At 48.8% G+C, this 16,814-nt stretch overlaps 2 protein-coding genes across 6 annotated transcripts; both read left to right on the top strand.

The window, feature by feature from the left end:
- Positions 1 to 82: 82 nt before the first annotated feature.
- CCDC32 (coiled-coil domain containing 32) lies at positions 83 to 6,285 on the top strand. 5 transcript variants are annotated; one of them, XM_055813888.1, is made up of 4 exons: positions 83 to 147; positions 511 to 760; positions 3,020 to 3,176; positions 5,025 to 6,285. In XM_055813888.1, exons 1-4 carry the CDS (start codon positions 109 to 111, stop codon positions 5,161 to 5,163), a joined length of 585 nt encoding a protein of 194 aa, XP_055669863.1. In that variant the 5' UTR covers positions 83 to 108; the 3' UTR covers positions 5,164 to 6,285. The 5 variants fall into 5 exon arrangements, with proteins under 5 accessions (XP_055669863.1, XP_055669866.1, XP_055669865.1 ...); XM_055813891.1 differs by having other exon boundaries at positions 133 to 184; XM_055813890.1 differs by having other exon boundaries at positions 147 to 228.
- Positions 6,286 to 12,047: 5,762 nt separating this feature from the next.
- Positions 12,048 to 16,601, top strand: LOC101924363 (prolactin-releasing peptide receptor-like). The gene has a single exon (XM_027795229.2). The coding sequence runs from the start codon at positions 13,185 to 13,187 to the stop codon at positions 14,274 to 14,276; it is 1,092 nt and encodes a 363-aa protein (XP_027651030.1). The 5' UTR covers positions 12,048 to 13,184; the 3' UTR covers positions 14,277 to 16,601.
- The last annotated feature ends 213 nt before the right edge of the window (positions 16,602 to 16,814 follow it).

Below are 16,814 nucleotides of genomic sequence, written 5' to 3'. Positions count from 1 at the left end.
TCCCTCACGCATCCCGCCCATTCCCCGCCCTCCGCTGGGCGACGAGCCAATAGGCGCCCTCTCCCCGCAGGGACAGCGCGGCGATTGGCCAGATCCACAGGGCAATCGATGTGCGGTGAGAAGCCGTTGCGGCGTCCCATGTTTACGGTGCGGACGGCTGCAGCGGTGGCGGTGGCCGAGGCGGGTGCGGGGATCGGGTCGGCAGCCGGAGCGGCCTCTCCGTGTCCCGTCCGTGTCTCCGAGGAGGCGGCTGGGGCGGCCCCGGGGAGCGGCGGTGACAGGGGCCGCCGGGGTAGGCGGGGGGGGGCCGCGCGGCCTGCCCCCCTGAGGGCCCGCTGGGTCTGTGGGTGTAAATGCGACACACTGGAGCGTGTCATCGCTCCCCGGAGGGGGTCACGCCTCCCGTGGGATGAGAGGGCCCTGAAACCTCTGGTGATGTGACCTAGGGAGGGCAGTGGCCTGGCAGAGGGTTCGCTGCTTGGTGTTCATCAGTTATTGCCTCCACCTCAGGACTTCACCATGAGAATGATCGAGAGCGTCGACTCCGCGGTCACCAGGTCCAGCGAGGATCTCTGGGCTGAGATCTGTTCGTGTCTGCCACGTCCCGACCAGAAGGATGCCAGCGATGCTTTTACAGACTCCTTCATGGATTCCTATGCTGATGGAGGAAGCCAGGGTGGCGGATCAGGTGGCTCTTCCCAAACAAACCTGAAGCCCTGGGCACCCCTGAACGATTCAGAAGTGTACTTGGCTTCCTTAGGTGAGTGCCTGGTTAGGCTCGATTCTGCCATTCGCATAGGTGCTTGGGACAGCCACGGTGCTGACTATGCAGCTGAGGTGACGGTGCTGACAGCTCTGGTTGGAAAGTTGTCATGCAACAACTTAAACTCCTTTACTGCAAGTGCATTAATGCAAATGAGAAGCACGGTCATAGCCTCTTCAGCTATGCTGCAGAAAGGAACTTTTTATCAAGTACAAAACAAAGAATTTGGGGTTTCCCCAAAAAATAAGTGGGATAGGGACACCGCTGTTTTTTCACTGAAGAACGTGTAGTTGCCCTGTGGTTGACCTGAGGAGGGGAGATGCATTCTGAACTCTAATACTATAGATCCAAGGTGGTTTTGTGTTACCAGTATTTGCCTCGATCCTTTTATGGAGTCTCAGCTGATGCTTCTGAGTGCAAAGAGGAAAGTCAGATTCCTTTCTGTGACCTGTTTTCTGGTTGGAGAGGAGGGGGACGGGTATGGGAAAGACAGCTCTGATGCCTTCCCAAATCATGCCTGCTGGAATCTGTATTTTGAGATGACAGATCATGCAGATTTTCTTGAGGTGACTGCTTCTCTTAATTCCTGCTTTAACCTATAAAGCCATAAACTGATTTGGAACAGTGTGACAGCTGATAGAAACACTTGCTACGACAGATGATAAGGTTACCGGTACTGGAGCTAACATCCTAGCACCACTAAGTGCTGCAGTCTTTAGCTGTAAGGCCATAGAATTTGTCACCCCGTTGTAAATATTTTGTACTCCCTTCAGAGGCCTCATTGCAATCAACAGCATCCAACCCAGGAAGGACACTTCTGTTGCCTGTTAGGAGGAAGCTTTGGGGTTCCCCTGCTCTCCAGCAGTTGGACTGCTACTCCTTCGGCTCGTAGCAAAATATTCCATCTTTACAGTTCTTCTTTTCCCCTTCCTTCCATCCTGTGGAGCTATTTTTACCTTGGGTCAGTTTGTAACCTGGTTTGCAGTGCAGCCCCACGAATACTTGGCTTGGCTTGCATAGGAGGCTGCATACAGAAACAGGCCAGGAGGAAAGGGTGGCAGAAGTGGCTTTTTAAGCTTTCATTTCTGCTGGAGCTTACATCTTGCCTTACTTGCCATTTTAGACTACATAATGTACTATGAAGTAATAGAGTGCTTAGTATCAGATCAAGGGTGCCACAGCGACAAGGCAAAAATTAACTCTTCTGGTGTTAATTACTGCTGCAGTTCCAACTTGTTAAAAAAAATGCCCGTGGATTTAGTTTTACAAGCAGGCTTCAGACTAGATCTGTGTGTTTTCTCACAACCAGGATGAAAGCATAACAGTAGCACAAAGTTTCTCCTGTATATTCTGGCTAGGTCAACAGAAATAAACCTGCTCTATGTTTGTACCTGGCTAGGATTAGTGGTTGTGAAATCCTAGCATCAGCCTGGCTGTGTGTTTGGACAGATATGATAGTTCAAGTCTTCTGAATTGCTAGGGCCAGAGACTTTTGGTGACAGCTCAATTCCACGACACAAGACAACCTCCAGAAAGCTTAACAGGTGGGCAACAGTGTTGTGAACTAGCGCAGTTCAACTAGCGACATGCTTTTCAGTAAAAAGTGTGATTACAAGTCAATACCTGAGCCAGTTTAAGGAGGAAACTATTATAATGGGATTTTGTGACCAGAGGAATTAACAAAATTTGCTTTCCTGTAGCTTTGTGTCTTGTAGTTGGATTACCCTGCGTCTGGTAAGGAGGTGCTTTTCATCGTCCCCTGTGGCAGATGAACTCACAATATCACATTCTTTTATGAGATAACTGACCAATAATACTGCTGCACTCACATTTTTTTCCCCCCTCAGTTAGGGCATTATTTGGATTCACACTGCAATTGGTGTGATTTATATTCCGTGCCAATTTGCATGGAAATTGTGGGAACTAAATGGCTGTGAGAGCCGTACCCTCCTGTGTGACTTCATGGAAACTGAACAGTGTGTGTGCAAGTTATTAAAACTTAAAAATGGGTAGAGTTGACTGATGGCATAAACCTTATTTCCTTCAGAAACATCGCCTAAAAATATCATCTTGTATACATACAAGAAATGCAGTCATGCAGACTTGAAATACAGGGGGGGAAATTACTTTTAAAATATGACTTAGTTTTGAAAAGTTAATTTAAATTTTTTGATAAAGAAGTCCAGATACTTCTTTTCTTCCTTTTTGGAAAAACACAGTAAAGATAATGAAGACCCTTCCTTTGGCTCTTCACAGAGAGAAGACTGATGAGAATTAAAGGCTTGTCTCAGGAGGTGACCTCCAAGGATATGCTGCGCACTCTCTCCCAGGCTAAGAAGGAATGCTGGGACAGGTTTCTGCAGGAGAAGTTTGAGTCTGAATTTTATGTAGAGGGACATGACTCTGATGAGAGGTAATAAGCAAATTGATGAGAAGGAATTACCACTTAACTTGTTGGCAAACAGACTTCATTTCTTAAAAACTAAAATAAGGTTTTGTCAGGACTTGTGATAGGGCATTGTGACAAAAATATCACTGCAACTCGGTAATACTGTCACAGGCTCTCTGAAAGAGTTTGACTTTTCTAGTACCATTTGCATCGTACTAGAGGGGAACACACAGAGCACATTGGGTTTGAATTTTCAGTGCTGTTCACTGATTTTTGCATCCCTTAAACTGAGGGGATCCAGTGTGGAAACAACTGGATTCTACTTGATAATTTCCCTTGTCACATGTGGGGTAGGGAAGGAGTGGAGTGAAGGGGGGGATGTCTGATGTGTCTCAGATTGCTTTTACTAAGCTTTAGCTTTAAAAGCAAACCCCAGGCCATTCCCTGCATCTGGTAAGGTCCCAGATAAGCACTGCTTCAGACAGAAGTGGGATTTGACGTTCGTTACAGGGTTGGTACCAGTCCTGAGATTAGATTTCCTGAGCAGTTCCCTCTTCCATGCCTCTCCTACAATGCTCGTGCACTCTCACCCATTACCCTTTTACAGATGATGTATGAATTAAGATGAGAGTCCTTTTCTTTAGCAGTCTCACATTCCAAATCACTTATAATGCTCTCCATATTTCTTTTCTGAACTGTCATTTTTCATGACTGCTTCTAGCTGTAAAGATTATTTTTCTCCCTTGAAGAAAATCTACTTAAGTTAGTTTGGGAGTCTAAAGTATGAAAAATAATCCATGTTCATAAGGAGTTTTAGATTCTTTCTTTGACCAGTTAACTTCAATATGATTTATATTTAAAACTTTTGTAGACATATGTGCTCTTTCTACTGTTTTTAGAGGCTAGGGATGTTATCCATGAAAGGATTTTCTTCCCTAGAATTTGACTATGAAGTTGGAGATAACTCCTGAATGGTGACAAAGTCTTTGATACTCACCCACCAACGTAATTAAACGAACCTTAACTTTTAAGCAATCAGATAATTTCAAGGACATTACCAAGGGAAATTCTGCTTTTGTAAAAGAGCAAGTTAATTTTGTTGTGGCAGTATTAACGACTTGAATCCCACTTCTAGAAGATGAGCATACACACAGAGGCATACATTTAAGAATTATAATAAAGTTCTAGGGTTATAGCCAGCATTTAAGCAAAGACGGGCGTAGATCTGTTCTAGTCAGATCAGTTATTGTGAGAGAGACTGTAAGACAGCAATTACGCTAGTATATAAACATCTATAGAATCCATAGTGGGGTTAGCATTCTAGAATGTAAGCCCACTGCCTTTTTCTTCTTTAATCTTCTGGAGTTATTAATGGTCACACATTTTTAGATGTGCTTCCTGTTCTGGTTTTGTTCCCCTCCCTTCCCCACTATGTTTCCTAATCTTCATCACAAATAGGCAGTTTGTGGGGTTTGGTCAGTTGGTTTGTTTTAACACCAGTTTTTTTACTTCCAGCCCAGAAAGCTGGAAATTGAATTTTAGTCTTTGGCTACACAGACAGACTAGTACTTCAAGAATGTAAAGGCTGATGTACCCGCTGAGGATTATTTTTATCAAGAAAAATTGGAGCGTAAAACTCTTATAACCATAGTTTTAAAAGACCCACTTTAGCAGAATGTCTTTGTAGAATGAAAGACTCTGCTTGCTCTCTGGCACATGGATCAGCCTTGTGACAGACCTTACCTGTGGCAACAGGAATACCTATGGAGGTGCAACAAATATATATGGGGGATTTTCCTGACACTGTTTTCATACCTTCCTGTGAGGCTTTGTTGCTCTTTTGTTTCACTTCGTGTCTTTGTTTTCCCTCAGCACGCTAGAACATCTAAAGCGATGGCTACAACCAGATAAAGTGGCAATCAGTACTGAGGAGGTACAGTACCTCATCCCTCCAGAATCTCAGCCAGAGAAGCAGGAGACTGAGGCGGAACCTCCAGCTGCTGAGCAGTGAGATATGCACCATCCACACCGCAGCGCTGCTTCTTGTCCAAACCCTGATGATGTTGTACCCAGTGGTAGTAATAATGGGGGGAGGTGGGGAGGGCAAAAGCACACACCAAAAAAACCCAGCTCTGGACCTCCAGAGATAGTGACTGACATTTGTTATGGACAAGAGTGGAACGCCTGTGACTCAGCACACGCTGAACTGAAATTTTACTTTGATCTTCTTCCCAGCCTGTAGCAACCTAATCATTCCAGTATGTGAATTGTTTGTAATTCATCAGGAGACATACTAAACACAACAAAGCAGTTGTTCAGAAGCATCAGAAAACATAATGATCTAGAATAGAACAGATAAAACCACTGAATCAGTTTTTCTTCCTGTCTTGTACCTTTTTTATTACGCAGTTGGGCATTTTTTTTTCTTTCCTGCAAAGTCCACTATTTAAGTCTGAGCTGGCTCTGAGCTGTGCCTGAAGGAAGACAGATATTTTTCTCATACGTGGATTTGGAACCCTAAAGGAAGCTATCATTGTAGTCATTAAATTGATGGTATCATTGCCATTGTAACTATTTTAACATTCCTGTCTACATACTGTACCATCCTACAGCATCCCACTTCATTGGCTGAACTCTGTACTCTCTATTATAGAATAGGCTGGAGGGGGAGTACTTTTTTTCTCATGTTGGTCATTTTGTACCTGTTCTTTATCTCCTTCAGCCTCTCCAAAAGAGGTTTAGGTGAGATTCTCTTACCAGGAAACGAAGAGCGATAACCAGGGAAGCTACAAATACCTTGTTTTCATCACAGACTTGCATAGAATTACCTGATTTGAAATATGTTCGATTATTTAAATGTTGTTCATCCTGTTTAACTCAGCAGAGGGTTATTTCCCATTACTAATCAAAGAATCTGTAATCATATACTTGTGTAAGACTGATTCTTCTTTAACTTGTGCTTTCTGTCTTGGCATTGACACTGAAGGTCGATAGAGGGAAGCAGCAGACATCTTCTGTCCAATAAAGCTTGTTAAGACAGAAATTGTAGGGGTAGTTCTAGTCGCTCATGCATGCATACTAGATTCATACCATGTTCATTATGTATCTGTATGAAAATACATTTTTAAAAGTAGCTTCTTGATAGACCTTCCTTGTTTTCTGTCTCTGTACAACTACAAATGGTGCTATTCTCTCGCTCACTGACAGCTGTTGTTCTGTTGGTGCTTCTCCTTCAGTGCTGTGACTCAGTGTTTGTTTCCATCATCTGCTTTATGGGTATAACCACCCACCCCGGCTCACTGTTCACAAAACAGTCACACACTTAATTCTCCATTAGAACAAACACCTTTTTTTTTTTTTAAGGCTTGAGAAATACAGTGAATTACCTGAATGTCAGCAAGTCTTGTGTCTTGTTGGAGGGTGGGTTTTGTCATCTTTTAATATATCTTTTAAAATAAGTCCACTTTTCTGTACAGTGCTGTAAATACCTCTCAGCTGTGATGTCAAACTATAACAGAGATAGTTCTGAGTGTTTACTAGAGAGGGTACGTACAGAGAGATGCAGTTTCTCTGTCTGTACCCACGCTATGTCGTAGTTAATATATTTCCTTCTTGTGATTAGCCAACGACTGTGAAGATGCTTTACATTGTTTTGTCTATTCCTGTTAAAGCTATCTAAAAAATGTATTCAAAATAACTCTACTGAAACACAGTGCACAGAACCTAGCATCTCCTCTAGGGAAGGGACCTTAGACAGAGTAACTTTCACCATTTCATTTTTAGAAACAGCTCAGGAGCCCAAGGAAAGGGTCTGCGGAAGAGTTGTCCAGATACAGAATCAGCTGAGGTCTTTGAAATTGCACTGATACTCTGGCAAGACACACGCAGGTCCTTTGCTGGTTATTTACCTGTTACCTGCCTGTACAGATGACTGAAGGATGAGAAGATCGTCCGCCTTGATTTGTCCAAAATCCCAGCTACTCTGATTAGCTCCTTCTGCGGGAGGCTCTGTTCAAACACAGCAGGCAGGGCAGCTAGTTTGACCTGTTGTGTTTGTAAAGCACACTGCCACGACGGCAGGGAGTCAGTCCTATCGCTGCGCATGGTGAGCAGCCACCGATCATCGGATCCGGGGACTTTCAGTAAAAAAAGACCAGAATAAATCAGTACCAAGCAGGATGGAGGCCAGAAGGTCAAACAAATGCTTTATGCTGAAGGAAGAGGAAAGAACTAGTGGTGGTCATTTCAATGGGCAATTGAAGAGACCTTCACGAACAGCCGCATCCAGTTCCAACAGGGAGGCTCTGTCCCCGAGGGCTGTGCCAGCTGCCCTGCAAGCAGCACCATGCCTGTGTTGCCCAAGGGTTGGTTGGTGGTGCAGTGCTGGCTTTACTGGCTCTGGTACGTCCAGGAAAGCTGAATGCGCTCAGGCCAGCGTAGCGTGGTTCTGCTCGGTTGTCATGCAGGCCACAAGCCAGGCAGGAACACCCGTTTGCTCAGTTTGTGGCTGCTGACTGGTAATGTCAGCACAAGACAGAAAATTAGGTCCTGAAGCACTTGCAGCATCATCTTTTCAGCAAGAGAATCAAACCTGCCAAAGCGCATATAGATTGGCATTTAATTAGAGACTGCCTTCAGATCAAGCAGCAGATCCAGCCTCATCAGTTTGCAGGCTTGCTCCAAAGGCTGCCTGACTCAAGTGCAACTGGGATGTCAACAGCAGAACTGAAAGACCTGACCTATCTGCCTCAGAACAAACAAAAGATTTTTTTAAAAGCTATTTTATAAGCACACAAGCTACTTTTTATCTAGTTTCAATCTAACCACAAGTTTACTGTCTAGGAACATTTACACTTGAGTAGCCTAACCCTCTGTGTCAAGGAAAGGGACAAGACTGAAGGCACTGACAGTGCAGGGGTGTTTAGAAGAAGAAGCTGGGAGCTTTCACATGGTGGACACTGACCCCGAAGAAATCAGACTTGACTGGGTCTGTACTTAAATCCACCATAAGAGTAGCAAGAACACCTCTGTTAAAACCCTCAAAAACCTTAAAAACTCTGAATACACGAAGAAGCGTGATGCGTCTGGGCAGTGTTGCACTTGGTGGTGATGCTGATGTGGTTTAACTAGCAAGGACTTGACTTCCAAGTATTACGGTTTGTTCTAGGAAAACTGTTTAGCTCCTATGAATCAGAGTAACTCTTGCTGGTACAAGCAGCATTTTCACTAGGGATTTTGTTGCTGTTGTTCATACAGCAACACCAGCCTTCCTATATGTGGAAATAATTTCTGTGCTGGGAGATGCCCCAGTCTAAACAGAAAGATGAGCAATTGATAACAGCATAGTAATAGGGGGAACGCAAACCATCAGGAGGGGCAGACGGGGCCGCAGTAGTGGTGCCTGAAAGTGTCATGTCCAGACTATTATGCAGAAGCAAAAACCTGCTGCCAAATACAGAAGATGATTTTCCAGGTGTGGGAAACTAGTAATCACAAAAGAGATGTTAGCTGCATTTGAGTTTGTTCCTTTTAAAGACAATTCTTTACCCTTTTCTCTGCATGAAACAGTATTTCTCTACCCCCTTAAACTTCCCAGGGAGCTGGATCACGGCCATGTTGTAACACATCAGCATCATCAAGCTGCCAGTAATTTGTTTTCCAGATGGGGCAGAGTAAAGTGAAATCTGAGACAATCTGACGGCTGCCTTGTCTGAGCAGTGAGGGCCATGGAGGCCATCGCTGCAAATATTACCAGCCAGGACAGCCGGGCTAGGGGCACGTCAGGCAGCAAGGAAAGGCCTGGGAGGAGGAAAAGGGGAGTGGAAAACAAGTGCCGCAAAGCACTTTTTTGTTGAAATCAGCACCTAAACTAGTGAGCGACTAAGAAAAAACAAATCAGGCAACCGCTGAGGCTGATTAGTGTCACTGTGGAATATAATCAGCTGTAAACGTTCATTAAACATACCTGTCAAGCACACGCCAATGCAGAAAATTAGCCCATGCTGGGATTCACACATATCCGTGGGAAGATGAGCACGGGCAGCTGCCTCCAGCGGCACGACCATGCACGTCAGGGTCGGCTCCGTTTGTCTGTGCTTGACGTGGATAAACGTGCTCATGGCAGTCTGATCCTCCCCGTGCTCTCCCAAGAACTGACACCCACCCATACAGGGCAAAATACAGTGGTTCACCGTGTACTTGCACCGGTGAAATCAATCTGATTGAGGCATGAGTTGGCAGCACCGTGTAATGATGCTGAGAATATTTCATCCTGCTTTTTAATTGACAGGCTCTCTAGGATCTCAGGTTAGGAAAAACTGCAACCTGCTGTGGGAGGAAGGTCTGCACCGGGATTGCTGTTTTGCAGAAAAGGTGATGAAGCCTGGTGTTGTCAGAGGTGGCTCTGGGTCATCCTGTTCTGGCTGTTCTCTGGTGGTGTCTTGCAGATGCTGGAACCTGTGGTTATTTGTAAAAGCCAACCTGGTGACCTATGCAGAAAGAAAAGGATAAAAGCACAGCAAATGCTGATTCCTGGTCATCATCTGTATGGGGTAGGATAGACACCGGCATGCCATAGCAGAAGCTTCAAGCACCAATGCTTCAAGAAGCATCACCAGCTCACAGCTCAGGGATCAGCGGCGTGGGTTGCAGCTTCTGAATCCATCACTTATATCCTTTCAGAGACAAAGCCCCTTGTGTGGGGCAATATGAGCTTTGGAATAAGAGTGACTTATCCTATAGGGTCTGGAAGCAGTAAAGATGAGGTTAGAAAAGGCTTTTTCTGATAAGCTATCTGATAAGATAAACATGTGCAGAGGGAAAAGCTCCCAGTGTCGCTCCGGGTTGCCTTGGCCATGGTGCAGCCGGCGCTGGGGGAAGGCTCTGGCTGACTGGGGCTGGACGTGCCTCTGTCCCAGCCACCCAGCGATTCATTATTGTGTTGTCATCTTCAAACTCCATCACTCATCTCAAATGATCTTTTAAGTGCCTTCTGCTTTCCTTATCAGATTGTGCTGCTGTTTAAAATTAACAGCAGCTCTCGGCCAGGCTGTGTTAGGGAGACAAAGATGATTTTTTTCCTGCTGATTATTTGGCAGCATGAGTACTCACCTCTGAAGTTTGCTCTCAGCCAGGTTTAATAACGCTGACCCACATCCATCCGACTGAGACAAATGAACAGCCTTCTCTCACCAAAAGTCATAATTTTACAGAACTTCTAGGATTGGTCTGACAGTTTCCGTTCCGCTTACCCCAGAAAATTCCAGTGGATGATGAAGATTGTTTTTAATTTTCCCTTATTTAAGTAAGCTATGAAGGAAAAGATGAAAATATCTTGCATGTGGAATCAGAGGCTTCTAAAGAAAACAGCTGATGGGCAGCAACCTGCCTTGGCTCTGGTAGCCAGGTATCTTGGCCACATTAAATAACAAGCAACCCTGTTCCTGTACACTCCCTTATGATGGGGCACACAGTAATTAATACAACTCACTTCAAAGGGATGCCTGTGGAGAAGCCAACATTTGCTTTTTCTTCTAAAGGAGAAAGAAAAAAAAGAAAAAATTAAAAATTACACTCACATGATAGCTGGCCCTGGCTCCCCTTTGCCTTTGGGGCAATTCTGCTTCATTTCCCAGCAGTGGAAAGCAAGCCTTGGGGAGCGGCTGGACACCAGGAGCGCCCAGTACCTTTTGAGTTGGTGGTACTGGCTCTGCTCCCAGCCGGCTGGGACACTGCCCTGGCTTGGGTTTTTTCTTCTCCACTAGGAAATAAAATGCAAAACTGGCGTTTTTATTCCCCCATCCCGTGGCTGCGGGATGGAGGCAGTTCCCCAGCGCCCCTTGCTCTCCCCACCTGGCCCTTGCTGGCGCCTTGGCTGGAGCCGCTCGGTTTTGGGGACAGGCTGGTGCTGGTGCGCACTGGGGGTTCAGCTCCGTGGGGCACACGCTGTACCACACACCTGTGCCCCGCACCTCCCTGATGGCTGGACCGCGCTCGCCCCGTGGCTGGGTGCCCACCGACCCATAGCTGGACCACCCTCACCCCGCCTTGCCCTTGCCCCACAGCCGTGAGCACCCCATGGCTGGGTGCCCACCGCCCTGCAGCTGGGCCACCCCTGTTGCACGGCCGCCCGGACCCTACGGCCGGGTCCTCCCTCGCCCCCCGCTGCCCTCAGCCCCCTCCCGGGACCCCCGACGGGGCGGCCGCTCTCTGTGCCCGGGAGCTCCGCGTGGTCCCTGCGTCCGCCCGCCCCGTCCCCTCCTCGCCTGCCCCAGCCCCTTCCCCTCCCCTCCCTACTGGCAGGGGGGCGCCTGGACCCGGCCCAGAGGGCGGGCGAGGGCTTCCCGGAGCATCCCCGGAGCCTCCCGGGAGCATCCTCGGAGCACCCCTCGGAGCATCCCTGGAGCATCCCCGCGGTCCCCCGGGGCTCCCCGCCGGCCCGGGCGGGCGGGGGAAGGGAGATGCGGCCCCACCTGTGGCACGGTGGGATGGGACGTGCGCGTCCCCGCGACCACCTGGAATACCGAGCACCGCGGGTGGGAACGTCCTGTTCCTCCGCGGCTTGAAATCTCCGGCACCGGTGCGAAAACAAAACAAAAACCCCAAACCCAACGGCAAAACTCACCACAAACCCCGAGCGACGGGAAGCGTAAGAAAGCGCCGCGGCTGCCGGAGATCTGCGGGGAGCAACACCCTGCCAAGGAAGCGCTCCTCGGCATCCTCGAACGGCTCCTCAGCATCTTCGAAAGGCTCCTCAGCATCTCCGTGGGGCCAGCGGCGAGGCCGGCGCCAGACCCTCGCCCAGCCCTGCGCACCGGGCCGCCCCGGCAGGTGAGTGCGCCGGGGTGCCGCTGTGGGCCGGGGGCTCCCCCGTGAGCCCCCCCGCTCCGGCCCGTCCCCGGTTGGACACTCCGTAACGCGGCCAGAGCTGCGGGGCTTTGGCACTGCCGCTGCGGGAGAAGGAGCGTCGCCACGCTCCGAACCTGTAAGGAAATGAAGCTGAATATTTTATTCTTTAAATTAACGATCGTATTGTCCTCTCGGCTGCGAGTTCCCAGCTATTCCTGCCCCAGGCAGGGCATGGGGACCTGGAGCTGCGCTCTGCACCTGCAGCCATGGAGTAGAAAACCGTAATATCTCTCGGTTCATTACAGGGGCTACTTAATTAACGCTGGTTTGCCTCTCCACTGGGGGGGATGAAGACTGCCCAGGTGCTGGTGAGGGGGATGAAATGGTAAATTTAGCAGTGTGGCGTTCGAGGGGAAGGTCCTGGAGGGTAATTGTTAATTTCCTTACACTTTTTGGAGAACGTATCTGTCATCATCCCCTTTGTGCCACTGGGAGTAGTCTTGTGGCTGTGCTCAGGATCCACGTACTCGCTCCCACTGTGGTCACTACAAGGGGAAGCCGGAGAAAACCACCCCAGCAGGAGAAGCCCAACCTCCGTGGGTGGTGGAGAAATAACCTGATGGGGTAAAATAACACGGTGGGACAGGGGAGCGGTAGGGTGGACTGGGACAGAGGGAGATGGAAGGCCGGAGACGGAGATGATCCCGCTGCCGAGCCAGGCGGCTGGAGGGCAGCGGCAGGGCTGGCAGGTCGAGATGGAGTTGGCAGGAGAAAAAGGAAAAGCAAAAATGCAGGAGTGTCTCTTATTTCTGTTCTCGGTCGGCACAGCTCCCAGCTTACTTTCCATGAGGCATCCCGAGCTGCTTTCCCTGTCCTGCTGCTCCAAAGCTCCAAACTGGCAGCTCCGGCAGATCTGAGCCCCACAGCTTAACCATTTCACAGCCAGGTTCCCCATTTTCTCTGTACCAAAGCTCCACTGTGTCTGCCACAGGGCACAGTCACTTAAAAACTCACAGCATCTTCTAAGTCAGCCGGTGCATCGCTGTGGGGCTGGGCAAGAGGACCTAGAGCCTGGGGACAGGTTCTTCTGCCCAGAAGCACAACCACAGCACATTTCTTTCCCCTACAGGTCTGACGGTCTGATTTCAAGGCACAGAGAAGCAGCATCGGCCACAGGAGAGCAGCATGGCTCACAGTCAGCTGCCCAATGACTCCTGGCAGAATGGCTCAGCCGCCCTCTTCACCGGCCTGGACCTCCTCCTGGAGCTGAAGCCCCTCTTCATCCCACTCTACGCCACGCTGGTGGCGGTGGCGTGCACGGGGAACCTCTTCCTCATCCTCCTCATTGCTCTCACCAAGAAGCTGCACTGCACCACCAATTTCCTGATTGGGAACCTGGCAGCGGCCGACTTCATCATGTGCCTCGCCTGCGTCCCCCTCACTGTCTCCTACGCCTTTGAGGTGCGGGGCTGGCTCTTTGGGATGTTCATGTGCTACTTTGTCACCCTGATGCAGGCCACCACCGTCTTCGTCTCAGTGCTGTCCCTCACTGCCATTGCCATTGACCGATACATTGTGGTGGCATATCCTATCCGCAAGAGGATAAGCTGCAGGTCCTGCATCTGCCTCGTGGCCTGCATTTGGTTACTCTCCATCATGGCCTCTGTTCCCACATCGCTACACACCCACTACCTGGATCTCAACACCATCGGCCATGACATGATCATCTGCGAAGAGTTTTGGAAGAACAAAGAGAGAGAGCGGCTGCTCTACTCATGTTTGATGCTCCTCTTGTCCTACATGCTTCCACTTCTGGCAGTATCGGTCTCCTTCTGTGCCATCACCTACCACCTGCGGAGGAGGAACGTCCCGGGCGCTGCCTACCCCTGCCAAGACAAATGGACCAGAACAAAGCAGAAGACCTTCCGGGTGCTCACAGTCTCGGTGGTGTGCTTTGCTATCTGCTGGCTGCCCCTCCAGGTGGTGAACTTCATCAGAGACATTGACGAGGAGTTCACCATACTGGACAAGAGGTATGTCAATGTTATCCAGGTCTCATGTCACCTGATTGCCATGAGCTCTGCCTGCTACAACCCTTTCATCTATGCCTCCCTCCACGACAAGTTCTGGTTCCACCTCAGCAGCTACTTCTACCGCAAGAAGAAGAGCTCCAGCAGTATGTCCTGCAAGGCTTCTCGGTTCAATACCTGCTCCACCCTGGTAGATGCTTCTACTGGGGTCTCGGATAAGATAGCTTTGCAAACTAGATTATCATAACTGAAGGACCTCCAGAGATTACTTTTGCTTTTGTACCTGGTGTGAATTTTTCTTTAGACTGGACATGAGAGCTGGTTGCTGGCTGTGGTGGTCTCTTGCTGTTCCAAGAAGAGGTCCCTTGTGCCTGGCAAGGACAGTGAGCACAAGGGAACAAACCGATGGGTGTTGTGTCCTCGAGGAGCAGCTCTTCTGAGCAGCTCAAGGATGTTTTGTTCTTTGGGGAAAACAAACTGGTGCAACAACAAACAGCACAGCCAGGCAAAGGCAGAGTAATTTGGAGCAGGACGTATTTCCACCTACCCAAGTCACAAGAGCTGGAAAGACATGTCAATGAAACAACAGTTGCTTGGCTTGCTGAAACAGAGCAATGGATGAGTATCTGAGTATCCAGGTTAATGACTGGACACACAACCAGCCTGATGCAGTTCTCTTAAGCCTCACCTTTCAGAAATGTCTCCGCATTGACATGGCCAAAGCCTGCCTCCGTTTCTGTGCTTGCCCTACATGCCGAGGAGGAACACCCGAGCCATACCCCTGTGAGCACCAGGCCATGCAGCCAGTGCCGTGTGCTGGGGCAGTGGGGTAGGGGAGAGGGGGCTGCCTGGGATGAGCAAGTTTCCATCTGGCTTTTGCAGACCTTATCTCTGGTGAGATGTGATGTGAGCATCATGACTGGGTATAAAGAATGTACCTTCTAGCTCACATCGTGGCTGGGCATGGGGCATATACCCTTACAGCTCAAATCATGGCTGGGTATGGGTTATACACCCTATATCTCGAATTATGGCTGGGTATATTAGGTGACCAGTGCTGTGCTTGGAACACAAAGACTTCTCCCTGTGGTTTATTTAGGAGGTGGGTCAGCTTCTAAGCAAGACAAACACATGTGGGGCGCATTTAAAGAACTCTTTGGAGAGCATAAGTCTTCATTTTGTAGGATAAAGATTGTTCCTAAGCAACAGATAGCACTTTCTGCCTCTGAAATAACACCGGCTCTCACAGGTAGCAGTAAATAGCTGTGCGTTTTTTCTTTTAAATTGTGTTTCATTGGTGGAAGAACAATATATCTTCAGAAATGTGCATTCATCAGCTGGAGACAGTGTGGGAGCACGTGGCCACTGGAGGCAGGTGGCTGGTTTTGAATGGTGGTGGCTCATAACCTGCTTGACTTTCTGAAAAACTCATGTCTGTAACCAGGCTGGATGGTCCCAATTTCTCCAGCTGCTCGCGAGCAGCCAAACAAGGCAGACATCATAACTAGGCATGTCGGTGAATTTATCGCTGTTCTTCACAGTGATGGGATGGGGCGCCCAGAAAGATCTCAAGCAATGGGTTTGCTGGGGAAGATGCCCCAATCTCTGCTCTTAGGGTAGTTTAAGATCATATATGTTCATGTTCAAGCTCCTTGGGTGGAGGTGGGAATCCTGGCGACGGGCTGCTCTAACCCAGAAACTGCCAGATAAAAGGTGGATTTGATTTTTGGATGCTGCTTGGTGTCTCCAGATGCCTGGTGAAGCTGTGGCACATCAGCCAGGTCCATGCAAGCAGCACACTGAGAAGGCAGTGTCTCCTTGTACCCCAACTCAATTTTAACCTCTTGATTTTCCAGGAGGAACCCTCTGGGGACAGCCCACAGGCACCAGCATCGCCATAAGCACCAAGTCTCAGGGTCATGACAGCTTCTGGCCACCCAAGGCCATGCCTTTGGCTCACCATCAGCTGCTGTGCTCCATGGGGCCAAGCCATGTATGTCGCACGGCTCTTTGTGCCCAGGGACAGGACTTTAAAGTCCCCAGGTGACATCTTCTCACCACTGCATGAAAGCTGTCCGTGGTGTTGGCTGTCACTCCTGCTTTCAGGGAGCAGCTTGGCATCCTCCAGTGCAGATGCAGCTAGTCGGACTCTAAGAGGATCTCTAATTCCCTCTCGTTATGCCCAGGCATGAGCTACTGCCTGCTTGCCTTCCTGCTAAGACCTTTACAGTGGTCCTAAAAGGACCATATTATCTTCTGTGGTGCAACCAGTGGAGACAGGGACCCATCAAATGCAAAGTGACATGGATGCTTGTGACCTCCATCGTGTACCCGCAAAGCAGCTGAGCCTGCCTGCTTCGCCCAGCTCTCCCGTGGCCGCGCAGGGCTGTGCTCGCGGCAGAGGCTGGATTCCTCATCCTGGAGGAGCAAAGCAAACCAGAAGCTTGTCCTTCCTTCTAATAAAGGCTTAGAAAGCGCAGGCTGTGTGCTTGTATTGATTCAGATCCAACAGGAATAAGCTGTCCTCGACTGCAGCTTAGTCACATCCCAGGAAGACAACCAACTCAGACATGTTTATCTCTGTCACTGTCACTAGTGATGACAGATCCTTGGGGGTCAGGCTGAGAGCAAGGCTGGAGAAAGGAGGCTGGCTGAGGTTTTGGGAGAACTCTGTAGAGAAGTAGCTCTGACTGGTGAGAAAAGGTTAGACTTTTTTTTTTTTTTACAAGGTAATGACTCGAGACGTGCTTTCATTCACTTTGATTGCTCGTTACAGTGCTACAGA

This window comes from Falco peregrinus, chromosome 9 (assembly GCF_023634155.1).
Source record: "Falco peregrinus isolate bFalPer1 chromosome 9, bFalPer1.pri, whole genome shotgun sequence".
Lineage (NCBI taxonomy): Eukaryota > Metazoa > Chordata > Aves > Falconiformes > Falconidae > Falco > Falco peregrinus.
This window is presented reverse-complemented; position numbering and strand designations above follow the sequence as displayed.